Source organism: Canis lupus, chromosome 15 (genome assembly GCF_011100685.1).
Source record: "Canis lupus familiaris isolate Mischka breed German Shepherd chromosome 15, alternate assembly UU_Cfam_GSD_1.0, whole genome shotgun sequence".
NCBI classification, from domain to species: domain Eukaryota; kingdom Metazoa; phylum Chordata; class Mammalia; order Carnivora; family Canidae; genus Canis; species Canis lupus.
This window is the reverse complement of record NC_049236.1, coordinates 40,663,014-40,678,877: the sequence shown is the minus strand read 5'-3', so window position 1 is coordinate 40,678,877 and position 15,864 is coordinate 40,663,014. Positions and strand designations below refer to the sequence as shown.

Here is a 15,864-nt window from a genome sequence, read left to right as displayed (position 1 = left end):
TCAAAAGAGACCATTTAGGATCAGGGAAGGAAAGACATCAAACACCCAGGCAAGAAAAATGAAAAAACAGGAAAAGTAAAAAGATTTTAAAAATACTTTACACTTTTTTTATGTTGGCAAATCAAATTTAAAAAAAAAAAATTGTAGCTGTCTTCTCCCCCCCAACCAAAAAAAAAAGAAAAAGAAAATATCTCACACTTTTGCCTTATAATTCACAGAGAATATTCTGACATATTGTTCATTATTGTCCACAGACCAAGGTTCAGAACTACCTCCACTCCAGGTACAGTTTTCTTTGCTTAGGAGTAAAGCATCTTTTAGGAGAGAAACATTCACTCTTAAACATGAAGAAGCACACAGAAGGCAGTCAAACAGAAAAAATATGCCTCATTTGCTATTGATTGTTTTGATCTCTAGCAAGTTTTCTTAAAATGAACTCTGGCAGAGAGGGTGGACAGAAAGGAAAAAGAAAGCACGGAGGAGAAAAGTGAGGGTTCCTAAGGTGCACGTCTTCAAAGACAGGCTGTAGTTACCCTGGTCCGAATAGGTGCTGTTCAGCTCTCGGAACAGAGGAGCTAGGATCACGGGGAGGTACGGCTTCACCTTGTCCGCGCCAAGATCCATGGCTAGAGCGCCAAGAAACTTAAAGATGCACGTTCTCTGAAAGTACAGATCATTCATGGTCCTTTGAGGCGCTTCTCTTACTGCGGCCATACAAACAATTTAGAAAACAAGGTCTCCTTTTGGGTTAAAACTTCTGAGAGACTCAGGAGGATTGCTCTTACACGCCTAGAATGCTTTTATAAAGAAACCAGCGCCTGGAGTCACGAGGCACTCACTGTACCTTTAAGGGGTTTCTAGGTGAATAGGCAGCCTCCAGCTTCGCGATCCGGGACAACCTCTGCACCAACCACAGCAGCGTGGCCGGCCTGCTGTGCTCATCCTTTGCCGCCTCGGTCTCCTTTTTGTCAGGGTCCAGCGTCTCCTCGGCACAGGACCCTCTGGCCACACCATCTCCTAAAGCTGCTTGTTCCTCCCTCTCACCTTGCTGATCCTCAGATTCAGGTTCCAGTAAATATAAGACTTTGGCTACAAATAACAAATTCTTAACAACCTTTAGAAAAGGGGAGAGAAAGGAGGAATTGGGACTTTGATTTTGAAATAAATATGGCTTAGGAAAAAATAGGTTCTACAATTAGAGAAAAAACCCCATAACTGGGCATTGCACTATTAAACTGATGATTGTCCTATATTTTGATCATCTTCAGTTCTACCTCATACTGTATCCAAACCCATTTCCATGTAACTCATCTACTGGGTCTAGATCTACCTTCAATGTACCAGTAAGTACATGATTTTATTCCAGACTATCCATTACATTTTTTAAAATTTTATTTATTTATGCATGAGAGACCCGCAGAGACACAGGCAGAGGGAGAAGTAGGCTCCCTGCAGGGAGCCGGACATGGGATTTGATCCTGGGTCTCCAGGATCAGGCCCTGGGCTGAAGGCACTTGACCACTAGGCCACCCAGACATCCCCCCTATACGTTACAATTTTTAAGAGGACTTTTCATCCCTCCTCTATTAAAGCTCTTCATTTATTGAGCAATGACTGTATATACAACATTCTAATTTAATTCTAAAATATCACTATTAAATACTATTATCAAGAGAGAAAACCAAGATTCAGAGTTATTAAATGACTCACCCAAAGACAAGTGGTCAGTCAGGATTGAAGGGTCTTTAGAATTTAATCCTAAATTCTTTTTTTTTTTTTTTTTTTTTTTTTTTATTTACTTATGATAGTCACAGAGAGAGAGAGAGGCAGAGACACAGGCAGAGGGAGAAGCAGGCTCCATGCACTGGGAGCCCAACGTGGGATTCGATCCCGGATCTCCAGAATCACGCCCTGGGCCAAAGGCAGGCGCCAAACCGCTGCACCACCCAGGGATCCCTAATCCTAAATTCTTAAAAACAGATCTCAAATTCCATCTAATCCAGTTAAACAGCCCAGGGACCAATTTTAGACTTATAATAACAGGCCCCAATACTGGGTCCCTAACTCTGACATCCATGAAATCTTGGACATAGGTATTTCACACTAATTATGAGAAGGAGGAAGCCACGTTGGTTTTGAGTTCCTTTACTATCGTGGATGCTTTGTTAGAGGTGCTGTGTGCCCAGAGTTTCCCCCAAATGTAGGACACAACCCTGCACATTATCTGAGGCTAGCCTGTCAGGAATTCATGTGAAGATTATAATTTCCTTCTCCTGGAACCTTGGCCTTCCTGAAGACAGTCCCAGTTTTGGAGGCCTTGTTCCCTATGGCAGCCACTGCACCCTAAGACTGGAGTGAACCACATTCTATAATTTCTTTCTTCCTAGGTCAGTACTAGTAAATCCCTTCCTGTCCTGAATTTCTATGGTTGTATCTGTCAACCTCTATCAAGACTGATACTATGTGAGACCTCACCTGCTACTACTCAGGCAGGGTTTCTTTGGTCTCACTTCGCTATCCACTGAACAGCTTTCCGTTCTTTCTCTGATCCAGCCATATAATGAAGCAGGCTGTATTTTCATGTAAAAAGTGATGGCAGTATTAGGGTTAATGTTAATGGCATGCTACTTGTGATCACTCTTTGGATACAGCATCCACTTAGTTCCCATTCCATCTTGTCCATAATGACAAGAGTCACAATCAAGTGCATTGCTCATAACTAGGCACTGCATCTGTGTCATCTCTACCAACAGCTTTATCAAAGGAGGAAAAAAATAAAGGGAACGGTAGACCCTATTCAAAGGTAATTTACATTTACTGAACATTTATAAATGCTTCTATTTACATTTTACTTATAGTTACATTTTATAATATAAAATACATGGAACTTTTTAGTGATTTATCTGCCTTCTGTTCACCACAGACAATTCTCAGACCACCCTGTAACATGACCTTTATTACCTTCTCTTCAAGCTCCAGGGGTAAGAGAAAGAAATGTAGTAATAGAGTTTAATATAGGATCACAATCAATCGGTCAAGCAACTAATGCCCTTCAAAGCTTTGGTCACAATGTGGGATAGATGTTAAAACTGAACATGAGAAGATTAACAGCCTCTCACTGGGAATTTTAAATGGAGCCAAGAGTAACCTCAACAGGGACCCAAGTGCTGATGAGATTTATGTCACAAGTGAACATGTATTTCAGTGTATGTCTGTATTTCATTTAATTCCCCAAGCATTAGAATAGGAAAAGCATACACAAATACCAAATGTAAGCCTATTCCTAGACTTGGGAGACTAGATCCTTTCTATTCAACCAGGAGGATGCTACTCACCTGCTCTCCTAGAGACTGATCTAAGAATTTGGAATGCAACTGATGGCAAGAGGCTAGGGAGATACTTTTCATCTGTGAAAACAAAGTGGACATTGGCAGACACAATGCAGGCATTTCTCATTGTTCTTAAAAACTCCAAGTCACTAACCATTATAGTAAACTAGGTGCTAGATTTTGACTTGTATAGGTCTGGAGAAGGGAGTTCCACGACCAGAAAGAAACTGTCACTGTTTCCTTCTACCTGCCCCAAGTACATTAGCCCCACCCGCCCCCAAAAGGGGGAATACTTTCAAGCTCTGGGGCAATACAGATAATCCCTCAGGTTATCAGTAGAAAACTTGACAACATCCTAATATATTTTTTTCCTTCTTTACTTCCCTTCCATCTTCTCATTCAGTGTTTACGGAGTTGCCACTATGAGTCACGCATTGTTTTAGGCCCCAGGAAATCCAAGATGGATATAACATGGTCTCTAACATTTCCATGAACATGATCTCATTTACAAGGCAGGACAGACAATATCAATTTCATTTAAAAATATGTATTTTTTTTAGTACTGATAATCTGAAGCGGTAAAAAAAAAACAAAAACAAAAAAACAAAAAACAAATCATAGAAGATGAATGTTCTAAATAAGACTGACAGTTTACAAATTCTCTTTGGAAAGCCTTGGCCTTGAGGCCCACCCTTCTCTAGTGCCCACTACTCCTATAGGATCCATGTGCAACAAGTCAGATGTAAGAGTTTCTGCCGAGGGCCAACCCCAAGACGGTTACAAGAAGCAGAATGAACATCCCACACCGACCTCAAAGAAAGGTAAAAGTTTTAGGGAAACCTTACCTTTTGTTCAAGGTCATTTGTTAGAAATCTTACTGCTACGGGTACTGAGAGTTTCTTTTTAGTTTTTTTGGTCTTCTGTTTTCTAATAAGTTCCTCTGGTTGGCAAGAGGCGAAGAGTAATCCAAAAATCTGGGCCGCAGTGAGCCACACCCAGCTGTGTGGATGTCTCAGGTGACAGTGCACATAACCTAAGGGAACCAAGATGCACCTTCAGTATCTTAGCTCTCCTGACTCTTTGGTGGTAAACATGATTAGCGTAGGCATTATCTATTATCTGCTTGGAGCTAGGGAGAGGTGAGGTGGTGAGAAACCGAAAACCACCAGATAAGCAGCTCCTAACATGGTGAGTGACAGAAGTATGAGTAAGCCTAAAAACACCAGTTCCATCAGAATTAGTTTCAGGCCCAAGGGAGATAAGGTGGCTGTGACATTTATGAGTTCTAAATTAAGTAATATAAATACGTATGAAGGCACACGCTTGTTTCTAGTAATTATTGAAATCGGGGGGAAGTCATCATTTCTTGAGGCTTTCTCTGTGCCAAGCACGGGGCTAAGTGTGCTACATACATTATTTTGTTTAGACCCCACACCAGTTCTGTAACATTAGACTTATCCAGTCCATTTCTCAGGTAAGGAATCTTAGACAATGGGCCAGGTGAGGTGCCGTGCTTTAACAGGCAGAACCAGGCCTGGGCCCCAGCTTGACCTGGCTGGCCCCAAGCTTGTACTCCTGTGTTACGTGGCCACTTTGAAAACCTTGTGGGTTTTAGGGAACATGATTAAAATTCTGGAAAACTATGGCATATCTGAGTTTTAGTCTATGCTGCTTTATTTCATTAACAGGGTTTTACTTTTGTTCTTTGTGTATTTTGTAATAATGTGGCCATGGCTCGGTGGAGTCATACCCACAGTAGGCTTATTATAGTAACTTAGTAACTGTAGGACTTCTCAATGAACCCTGAATTCTCTTAAAACAGCTGGGTACTTAAAGCATTCATTCCAAAGTCTATTTCCTACTGACTAATCAAAATTGAATATGTTAAGTTAAAAATATTAGGATCTTATTTTTCATTTAAAGAGTGATATTAATAATTTAAATGTCACATAGAGGTTAAACGGTTTACTAATCACGGCACATTTGCATGGGAGGCTATTTATAGCCATTTTAAGAAAACTACCTACTAAGTGTGTTACGGTACGATGATATTCTTATTTAGGTACAAACAATATATGAGAGTTTATGTGGAATTATGTAGCCTGTTTACAGAACCCTATGTCTATTTAACAAAAGACAGACTGGATGGAAATAAATACCAAATTATTACCAAGCAGCAAGGAGGACTCTTGAGAAACTTTTTTCCTCTTTTACTTTCCCATAATTAATATTCCTTCTTTTATAAATGAAATATATTACTTGTGTAGTCAAGAAACATTTTCACTGTAATTAATTTGAAAGAGTCTTTTAAATCTTTCTCTTATGGACTTTTCCCTTGACATTATATACTTTCTAAATATTCATATGCTAATTTATCAAAACTGTTTTCAATAATTCTATCACAACTAGTATGTTTTTATATTTAAGTTAAAAAGGAAACACTTACTCCAGATTTTATTCAACGTCTCAGAGGGCTTGGTAAACTGAATAATATTACATTCCTTGATGAGTTTACTAATCAATGTAAGAAAACTAAACAGAAGGCGATCTGCAGCTTTTTCTTCAGTCTCCTCCATGATCTAAAAACAGGATGGACAGAAATCAATCAAGACAATTTCAAAGTCTATGATGGCTGTTTTTACTCCAGCATGTAAATTTATACCAAAGTGTCTCAACATCAATGGACATTTTGGGTCAGATAATTCTTTGTTGTGCTGTGGGGACCTGCCCTGTGCACTGTGGGATGATCTGCAGCATCCTGGCCTCTGCCCCACTAGATGCTAACGGCACCTTCTACCCTCCATTTGTGACAAACAAAAATGTCTCCAGATGCTACTAAATGTTCAGAGTGGGTGGTGGTAGGCTGTGAAATCACCATGCTGCAGAAATTTCGATCTTCATGTACTGCAGAAGATAACTTAACTTAAACCTCATTTAAAATGAAGACCCAACTGTACTATAAATTCTTGGCTTCGTTAGTAAATATTTTTTGAACACAAATATTTATTAGCTAAGTCACCTTAGGTTAAACTATAAAAATAAGCAAAAGTTTTATTCTCTGGCAAATTACTTACATCTTTAAAGTTTTCAGGATCAATTTCCTTTTCAATCATGGGAAGAACAGTTCCAAGTCTTCTCTCAAAAGAGACTCCTTCACTTTCCACAAACAAGCCACAGATGAGGGCAGCCAGCTGTCTATTTAAGCTCTACCAAAAATAAACCACCAGAAGACAATGTTAATACAACTTGAGAGGCCATTTACAGAAAGTACAAAATGAAGGTGGGCATGACTCTGTCCTCAATATTATGGGTCATCGGTGGCCAACATGAAAAATATGGAGAAATACTCATACCCAAGATTATAATTAAAAAAAATGGAACTCACCATTATCCATAATTAACATTCCCTCCCCCCCAAAAATCATTGTGAGTACCAAGTAATGTACAGAATTGCTGAATCATTATATTGTATACCTGAACTAATATAACATTGTATGTCAATTATACCTCAATAATAAAATTTTAATTAAAAAAATGGAAATAAATTTCATACAGTACCCCCACTCCCATTCTAAATTTATTACTGTATATAATCATTAATAGAATGATATTTCATTACCTGAATAAGCAAAATTGAAAACAAAAATATTCATGATCCACTCATGTAGCCGTGTAATTGGCTGACGATCATGGACTATATCATGAGATTTTTGTTACTCTATATAACTTATATGTCCTGGAATTTTACTATAAGAATATACATATATATATTTTAATTAAGTTTTTTACTTTAATTCCAGTACAGTTAACACACAGTGTTTTTAGTTTTAAGTGTACAATACAGAGTTGATTCATCAATTCTATATATTACTCAGTGCTCATCTAAGTGTACTCTTTACTCTCCACCTATTTTACCTATTCCCCCCACCCAGCAAGAATATATTAACATAATCAACTAAAAATAAAATTGAAAAAATTCAACAATGTATAATATGTATTCTTATTTAAAGTGAACACCAAAAGCTAAGACTTTTCATTGAAATATGACTAAAAGCAACCTTTACCTTTTTTGCTCCAAACCAGGTGATAACCATATCAAAGAGCCAGTCTTTTTTCTCAAGGTTGATTTTCCTGAGTAAAGATTTGATTGTCATGGATGCCATCTTTTTGCACATGGCAGAGTCATCGTTCACCACCATTAGACAAAGAGGAATAAAGAACATTCCACAGTTCTCATGGAGCAGCCCCTAAAAGAAAGCAAAAGCAGGAAGTTATGAGCACACTCAGACTGGAATTCTCAGAGATGCCCAAATGGGAGGCCTGCAGGCACCCAGGGAACACAGCTACCGTTTGTGATTCAAGTTACCTGAGGGAATGTGTCAAAGAGGTAGGAGATCATTTCCAAAGCAGACTCTCTCCCGGTCTCATGTTCATAACTAGGGCAAGAACATGAGACAGACTTGTTAGTATCTTAAATTTACCAGTAATTCTTGAAAAACTTTTAAACATTGTTTCAGGGCATCCATCTATTTCTTAAAAAGTGGAAAAAACTCCCATTTTCCCAATTTTAATGCTTTTATATACATATCATGCTACTACGAAGCTTTGAATGTAAATGTTAGATTTTTTTTTTACCATTCTCTTTAAGTAGACTCTAATGAAAATCAGTGCTCAAACTGAATTTGAAAAGCAACCTACAGAATTGTCATATGAAGTCATGCATATCATTGGACAATCAAGTCAATGACGCACATCGTAATACCCTTAGAGAAGGTGCCATTATGTTTAGGATTGATTTGTCACTTTCAAATGGCTGCCACGTTAAAATGAGAGAGGTTACTAACCCTCTGCCTGGGTGTAGTTTATGGCTTAAACTTACTTCAGTTGAGCAAGCATGAATTCCAAGTTTGGTCTCAATTTGTCACCCAGGGGATAGTCAAGAATGTATTTCAGAAAAACCTAGAAACAGAAGTCACACAGATGATTACTTGGCTCTTGTCTGTCTCCAGGATTCCTGCTTCCTAACCTGCTTTGAGACACACTTCCCTAGAGTGATCAACCAGGTGAAGCTTGCCTTCTGAGTCAACTGTGCACTTCTCCTTTCTCCTCTGACCTCACTTACTCAGGTCCTGCCCCGCATGCCTGCTTAAGACTAAATGCTGGCCTACCACTGGCATGGTTGTTTTGGGCTCCAAAACTTAGCTCACATGTAGGAAACACCTCTCTCCCATAGGGTATCGTGTGGTGGACTCAGTGTGGACTACGGTTTAACCCTGCATTTCCCCTTGAATGACAATGGGGGTAAAGTTAATACTGAGAATAGTAACTATTTCATTAATTAAATATCTTCTATATGCCAAGCACTGTGCTAAGTGTTTCTCAGTTAATGGTCATCACTCCACTGGAAGACAGGGGATATTAACCCCATTTTACAGACCAAGAGAACGATGCTTGCGCAGAGAGGTAAGTAACTCGCTCAGGTGACAATGCCAGAATTCCATGCCTAGTCCAAAGTCTCTGCTTTCAAGCCATCATACTAGTCAGCCTCCTCTATTAATAAACTGCAAGAACTGAGGCACATCATGAAACTTTAAGGCCTGTTTCTTCCCAGCCATAAAATGGGGATACCATTTCTTCGGAAGGTAACTACAAACAGAAGTCATGTATATAAAGTGCTGGGCACACAGCTAGTGCTTAGTAAGTGCTAGCTGGCCCTCACTCTTCCTAACATTATTCAAGGAGACTTTCTCTAGAGACATGCTCCTCCCTTTCCAACGTGGCTTCCTTGGGAGCCCACACCTTCCTTCAATCCCAAGTTCATATTTCCCATTCAGACCTTTCCACCTCCTGGGTGTGATGTGCACTCATATAATCATAGGTGAACAAATGTAAAAATACACATCTGCTCATGTCACTCTCCTCCCTCAATTTTAGGGATTGCTATCAGAATAAAGCCCCAAAATATTTAACAAGACCATAAGGGCTCCCTTCCCCACCTTCATTTAGCTCCTCCAATAAGTGAGACCCTGATCGATCTCAAGTTTTATCCTCCTTAGGCATTGGCTACCCCCTTCCCCTAGAGAGCTAAGCCTTAATCTTCCTTACAGGCCAGTCCTCAGGAAAGCCCTCCCCGATTCTAACACTAAGGTGGTCCTCAACCATCATATGTGCTCCCATATTTTCTCAATTCTGAGCACAGTTTTTCACATTTTAATATATCTGAAATTAGAAAATGTCTTAAAACTGATGGCATCTTACCACTATGTCATAGATTTTTTTCTTTCTCTAAATAATGGTGTGTCTTGTAAAAGATGAAATATGACAGTGCTTTCCCCCTCCGGGCACTTAGGATGTCTGTAATTTTAACTGTGGACTTTTTGCTTTGTGCTTGTCTCTTGTAAAAATTTCACTGATAGAGACTATAGGAATCTTTTTGACTGCTTTTCCAGCAGCACCTGGCACACAGTTATATGCACAATTAGTTGGTTACTGGACCCACAGATGGAAAACCTTTGGTGCAGGCTACTGTGCTGCAAAGGGGAAACAAATGTCTTCACCCATTTAAGACATCTCATGTGTGATGGGCTATACTCAAAATGCTCTTTGTTAACTGAAAATGCCCTGTGGACAAAGCAGAGTTGCTGCTCACACTGGGTAAGTAAATGGGTTCCTGAGTCTCAGAATAAAGCAACAATGTGACATAAAATCATCTGCAGAATTCAGGCAGTGTTGACATGTCTCTTTCTAAAAACCAGAGAAGACAGGACCCAGCCCTTCCTATGGGAATAAGGTCTCTCCACAAACCTGTCTGCACTGGACTCTGACAGGTTCACTTTGTGCAGAAATTGCCAACTTGGATACTTTCCGAATGACATCATCGATTTCCGGGACCAATAACTTTCTGGATAAAATGGCCTAAAATACAAAAGGAAAAGACATCTCATTTCCTGTTCTACTGCAGATGGGTGTAAGCCAGCCTGATGTTAAGGCAGTCATAGGCAGCTTCAAAAATAATGAAAGTAATCTCCAAAAGAAAAATAACATATCCTTAAAAATATTTAAGATCATTGAATTTTAGGTTTTATATATATTTTACAATAAAAAAGGGAAAAAAAAACTTAAATGTCCAATACAATAACTACAAACATGAAATATTTTTTAACCTCTATTTATTTTCCTATATTTTTGTATAAGTCTCTGGAAGTGTTAATAGAGAGTTCATGTTCAGTTTAATAATTAGATATACTAGCTTATAATTAAAATCCACCAAAATCATAACAATGTTTATAAGTTAAGTTTGGGAATCTAAAGCTAGTCAAAACACTGTGTCCCACATTATTCTAAGTATCTACCCTGAGACTCATAAACATTCTGCTGACACCATACCTTAAGAAGACCAAATGCAGTGGCCTGCCTTGAAGAATCATAAATGTCTTCCTCAGCATATGCTAGTAGAACTTGAAGCTGCTTTTCGGTTATCTGGTAAGATTTCACTTTCTTGACAAGTATGGTCACACACTGCAAATTACAATAGTGAGGTTAATAGCCAGGACATCCTACAAATGAAGATCCATTGAAATGGTATGGACTTAATACAACATCAGTGTTTTGTTTTTTTTGTTTTTTTTTACACAGGATACCAACCTTCTGCCCTTAGCAAATTAATCTGGAAAAAATTTTGACTTAGACCACAAAGGACAATGGGGACAACTATGACTCTGATGGTAATTCTCGTCCTGGCTATTTTATGCACAATTGAAAATACCTCACCTTGAAACAATTTACTACCAGGTGGAAGTTCTGGCCCCTGGCAGCTCCCAGTTTTGCATAGTCCTTCAGCAACAGGAAAAGGTGTTTGGTCAGCTGTTCTGCTTTTGTTTCTATGGAAGGCAGAGGGAACCTCATGACCCAGATCAGGCATTGTAAAGCACCTGTGATCACCTGAAAAACAAAAATAAAACCAATCAACTTATGTAGTGACCAAACCCAATAACCCAACACCCGAACCCAAGGCTGTGTAGATTCTAAAAGTGATCAAGTTGAAAGAGTAAAATACTTTGCCCAACGCAGGCTGGAAGAACTGTACCAAACATGTAAGAGGATAAGGAGGTTTTCTAGTCTCTGTGATAGAACTTATTGCTTCTCCATAGCAAGGAAAGATATATTGCAAGCAAATAAGAAAAAGTGGTCACTGTATTCTTACTCTTAGGAGTAAATGACTGGCTGGGTTGGTCAATTTTATCAACTTTGTTTTGTGTGTGGAAAATACATTATAAAGGACTTTTCTTTTTCTAGAATGGCACTGTAACCATTCTAAACATATGCATGTAAGACATTCTAAGTATTAAAAATATAAAGATAGAATCTCATCTCCCTATTTTTTTTTTAATTTTTAAAATTTTATTAAGTAGGCTCCACACCCAATGTGGAGCTTGAAACCAAGACCTGGAGATCAAGAGTTGCATGCTCTACCAATGGAAGACAGGTGCCCTATACCATTCCACTATTTAAGGAGCAGAGAGCTGGCTCTGAAATCAAGCAGAGGAATAATACACTGCGGAATTCCAAATAGCTAAGTGCTGTGCAAAAAATATGAAAAACATATGCTGGGACCTTAGAGATTGCTGAGATCAGCTAGTTCACCTAGTTCAGCTCTACCTAACAGACTCATGCTGCTCTGGTGGCTGTAACGGTCTTGGGCTGAATCAGATGAAAACACAGAGGAAAGGCTTTAGGAGTCACAAAGGCCAGGGCTCAAATCCAAGCTCTGCAGTTTCTTCCCTATTTGACTACAGAGATGTTACTTAACCTCCTGGCATCTTCACTGTAAGACAGGCAATCAGGAAATGGGAGTTGTGCAGGCTCTGGAGTCTGGCTCATGTACCAGATCTGTCATCTGGCCAAGTCACTTAGCCTAAAGCCTAGTTTTCATGTTGAAAAAACAGAAACCTTCATAATATGTGCCTCATGGGTCGTTACAAGGATTCACAGCTGTGGCGGGTAGCAGCATCAAGGATGATAAAAAGAATTAGTGCTGACAGGGGGACCCCACTACTCACCTTCATAACACTACCGTGAGGATTAAATGGAGTAAATAATGTACATTCCAGGGCTGGTAAAACTGTTAAAGACTATCCAAATATATTGGATTATTACAATGGGAAGGAATGTAATGCAGGGAATAATCTCTAAAAACTCAATCATCTTGTGAAGCACAAGCCTAGAAGTTCTGGAGATTTTGCACAACATAGCTCTTGTCAAAGAACAGAAGCTCACCTTCACATCCACGGAGACAAGGCAGTCTATGAGAAGAGAGACAAAAGGATCCAACATTTCCAGAACAGGTTCACTTGAAGACTTGATCTTGGAAGTCTTCAGACTCAGATGCAGCAGCTAAAAGATTCAAAACAATATTTTATGCCAGGAGACCAAATGGAGTTGGGTACAAGTGAAATGATTTGAAGAGACCCACGTAACATGTTAAGATGCTTCTGTATGAGGTGACAAAAATTTTGAAGGTATTGGGAAAGGACCTGGGAGACTGTCAGTAAATGAAGAAAGAGGGAGCTCACAGTGGAGCTGAGATGCCAAGTTCATTTACCAAGTGATTCCTCAGCATTTACTTAGGCACTGGCTCCGCAATATAGGACACAGCAGCGATCAAGATGAGCAGGGCCCCTGCTGATGGAGCTCAGCCAGGAAGACAGACTAGCTAACTGTTAGCTGTAAAGGCAGTGAGCTTGGGGACCTGTGGAATCCAGGTGGAGGGAGGAGCAGGTGGTAAGGTCTCGGAGTCGGAGGAGATGGGGACCACAGACCTGAAATGAAGCCAGTGTGGCAGGGATGGGTGTTGCAGTGGTATGACAGGAGGCTACGCCCTTACAGACCGGATGAAAGTCTGGGTTCTCGGGAAAAATGGGAGCCAGTGAAGGGTTTTAAAGGAAAGAAATGATCAAATTTGTGTTTTTAGAAGCTCACATATTTTTTAAAAAAAAATTAAAATCAATTTAGAGAAGTCCATGAGCAAAACAGTAGTGAACCCATAAATGTTAGGTCAGAATCATTAATTCTGAGACAGGTAGAGCATCAAAGGAAGTATTAGAAAGAAGGAATGGTAAATGGATCGACACACCTTTTTAAATAAAAAAATCCTATGATTTATTTATAGTAAGGCAATTAGAGTGGAAATGAACGGGACTGGAAATTTAGCAGAGGATTAAAAGGCACTCCCCCATGGGCAGCAAATTGCACCTTAGGGTTAATTCTTACCCGAAGCCCAGACTCAATAAATATGTGCATGTTGGTTTTCCTGCTCACAACAGCTTTCTGCCCACCTCGCGCTGGAGTTGGGGGCAGCAGAAGACAGCTCTGGGGTGGAAGGCGTGGGTCCGCTGTAGGGGCTGCTGGGTTTCTGTCAACCACAAAGGAAAGATAGGGAGAGGAATCCTGTAGCTGCGTTCCAACAAGTCCCCGCTGCCCTGTCTGCTGACTGCAGCCCAGCACTAAGTAACGTGCTGTGCACTGTGGGCTTTTTCTCTCCTTTAACCATGAAACACAGAGATTATCAGGTTGTTCATCAAGGGCGTAGAACAACTCCAGAAAGAGATCATACTGATGAGCATGCATTTAAATTAAGATGAACAGTGAGGGGATACTTCCTTTGGTTTTTGAAAACATAAGCCAACCCAGAAGCAAAATCCAAAGGAAGGTATTTTAAAAACCTTTGAAGGTCTAAATATCTGTTTAATCAGAGCAAAAGGTGTATATTTAAAATCTATCCTAACTTTGATTCAATAAATAAAACAAAAAGGTCTCAAGATGAAATTTATCACTTAGAAGGACTTTAGCCCAAACACCAGAAAGCAGTACCATCTTAAAACTCAGATATGCAACTAAGGTGAATTACTAAATTCATCCACTTACGAGTAAATAAGAACTGAATGGTTTATCAGAAGCAAGTACTTAAGGATAACTTTTTTTTTCTTTCAAACTTACTTTTCTTTCTCTGTTAACAGGGGGAGATTTTCACTGACCAAACCATAACTGAGCAACAGGATGGATTCTGCTGTCATTTCTTGATTCACAATTAATCCTGCGATGATTCGGCGCAAGGTTTCATGAACCTTCCGGGCCAGTTTTAAACTTGTGGTATTTTGTAAGACCTAAAGGCAAACATAAAAATCAGGCTGAGGTGATACAGAACTGCATTTTCATTTGTTGTAATGGTAGTTTTTAAAACAGACATTTGCTTTTTAATATTTTTTCCTAATTAAAAAAGAAACATTCTTAATAAGAAATTTCAAACAGAGCATACAAAGTATTAATCTACATGTAACATCAATCCCAGAGACAACCACTGTCTACAGCCTGGGGATTTCTTGCACTCCCTCCTATGCTCTCTGCTGGAGACACCTGAGGATCTAGGGCTGGAGATCTGATGTGACACTTGGAAGATGTCACTCTCCTCATGCATCACAGGCAAACACACACACATATACGACAGTGACAAGATTCAGTCACTACTCCTCTGAAACCATGCTAATAAAGTGCTGAAATGGCCACGCCTCAGGGTTGGATATTAGTAATTGGGCCAAATCAGAGGAACTCAATGGCAATCTAGGACCATCAACCCCAAAAGAAACCTCAGCACTTTATTTGCTTCCCACAGGACACAGTATTACTTACTTTCATTACCTTGGAGGGATTTGATAATATACACAGAAGATTCATATGCTCTGTTGACTCTTTTTCATCCTCAAAACATAGCTAACATTCTTAGGTTTAGTAAGATTAATGCATTCTAGGAACAATTATGGAGTTAATCTCACACCAAAACATTTGGAATTATGGCTAATTTATGTCATTAAATAGTGCTAGTTTTAGTACATAAAATTGTAATAAAAGGAATTAATAACATTTATTGAATGACCACCCCTGCATCAGGCAGAGAACATTATGAAGGTAAGTAAACTATAGTCTCCACCCAATAGGAGGCAGAATGAAAACAGTGCAGAACTTTGGAACAGAAAGATCTACGACTAAATCCTTACCTTCCTACTTATCCACGAATCTTCTATCTTTCTGAACCCGTATTTTCTTATCTGTTAGTTAGATGGATATACTACTGATCTCAGAGTGGTTGTGTGGATTAGAAGTGATAATGAAACACAGTGCTCAGAACATAATACATGTTCAACCACTGTCAAGAGGGAGAAGATCTGGCATTGACAGCAACCTGGGAGTAGCAATGTGACTCCACCAAAAGCTGTGTTCTAGCTGCTGACTTGACTCAGCTATAAAATTCACCTGGAGGGATCCCTGGGTGGCGCAGCGGTTTGGCGCCTGCCTTTGGCCCAGGGCGCGATCCTGGAGACTCGGGATCGAATCCCACATCGGGCTCCCGGTGCATGGAGCCTGCTTCTCCCTCTGCCTGTGTCTCTGCCTCTCTCTCTCTCTCTCTCTCTCTCTCTGTGACTATCATAAATAAATAAAAATTAAAAAAAAAAAAAAAAAAAGAAATTTAAAAAAAAAAAAA

General features: G+C 39.5%; 1 protein-coding gene and 1 long non-coding RNA gene across 2 annotated transcripts in view; one reads left to right on the top strand and one right to left on the bottom strand.

Moving 5' to 3' along the window:
- Positions 1 to 15,864, bottom strand: part of UTP20 (UTP20 small subunit processome component) — a 96,537-nt gene that overhangs the window by 2,141 nt on the left and 78,532 nt on the right. Inside the window, exons 46-60 of the mRNA XM_038558807.1 lie at positions 14,325 to 14,491; positions 13,599 to 13,740; positions 12,606 to 12,722; positions 11,100 to 11,270; positions 10,716 to 10,847; positions 10,134 to 10,244; positions 8,209 to 8,288; positions 7,696 to 7,765; positions 7,394 to 7,576; positions 6,404 to 6,535; positions 5,776 to 5,908; positions 4,175 to 4,362; positions 3,336 to 3,407; positions 845 to 1,114; positions 534 to 660 (exon numbers count right to left, since the gene is read on the bottom strand). Of these exons, the coding sequence (XP_038414735.1) occupies positions 534 to 660; positions 845 to 1,114; positions 3,336 to 3,407; positions 4,175 to 4,362; positions 5,776 to 5,908; positions 6,404 to 6,535; positions 7,394 to 7,576; positions 7,696 to 7,765; positions 8,209 to 8,288; positions 10,134 to 10,244; positions 10,716 to 10,847; positions 11,100 to 11,270; positions 12,606 to 12,722; positions 13,599 to 13,740; positions 14,325 to 14,491 (2,095 nt within the window). The remainder of the gene's footprint in view (positions 1 to 533; positions 661 to 844; positions 1,115 to 3,335; positions 3,408 to 4,174; positions 4,363 to 5,775; positions 5,909 to 6,403; positions 6,536 to 7,393; positions 7,577 to 7,695; positions 7,766 to 8,208; positions 8,289 to 10,133; positions 10,245 to 10,715; positions 10,848 to 11,099; positions 11,271 to 12,605; positions 12,723 to 13,598; positions 13,741 to 14,324; positions 14,492 to 15,864) is intronic.
- Positions 1,856 to 15,634, top strand: LOC111090062. The gene is made up of 3 exons (XR_005370679.1): positions 1,856 to 4,150; positions 10,965 to 11,053; positions 14,345 to 15,634. It is a non-coding gene; the product is annotated as an uncharacterized LOC111090062 (long non-coding RNA).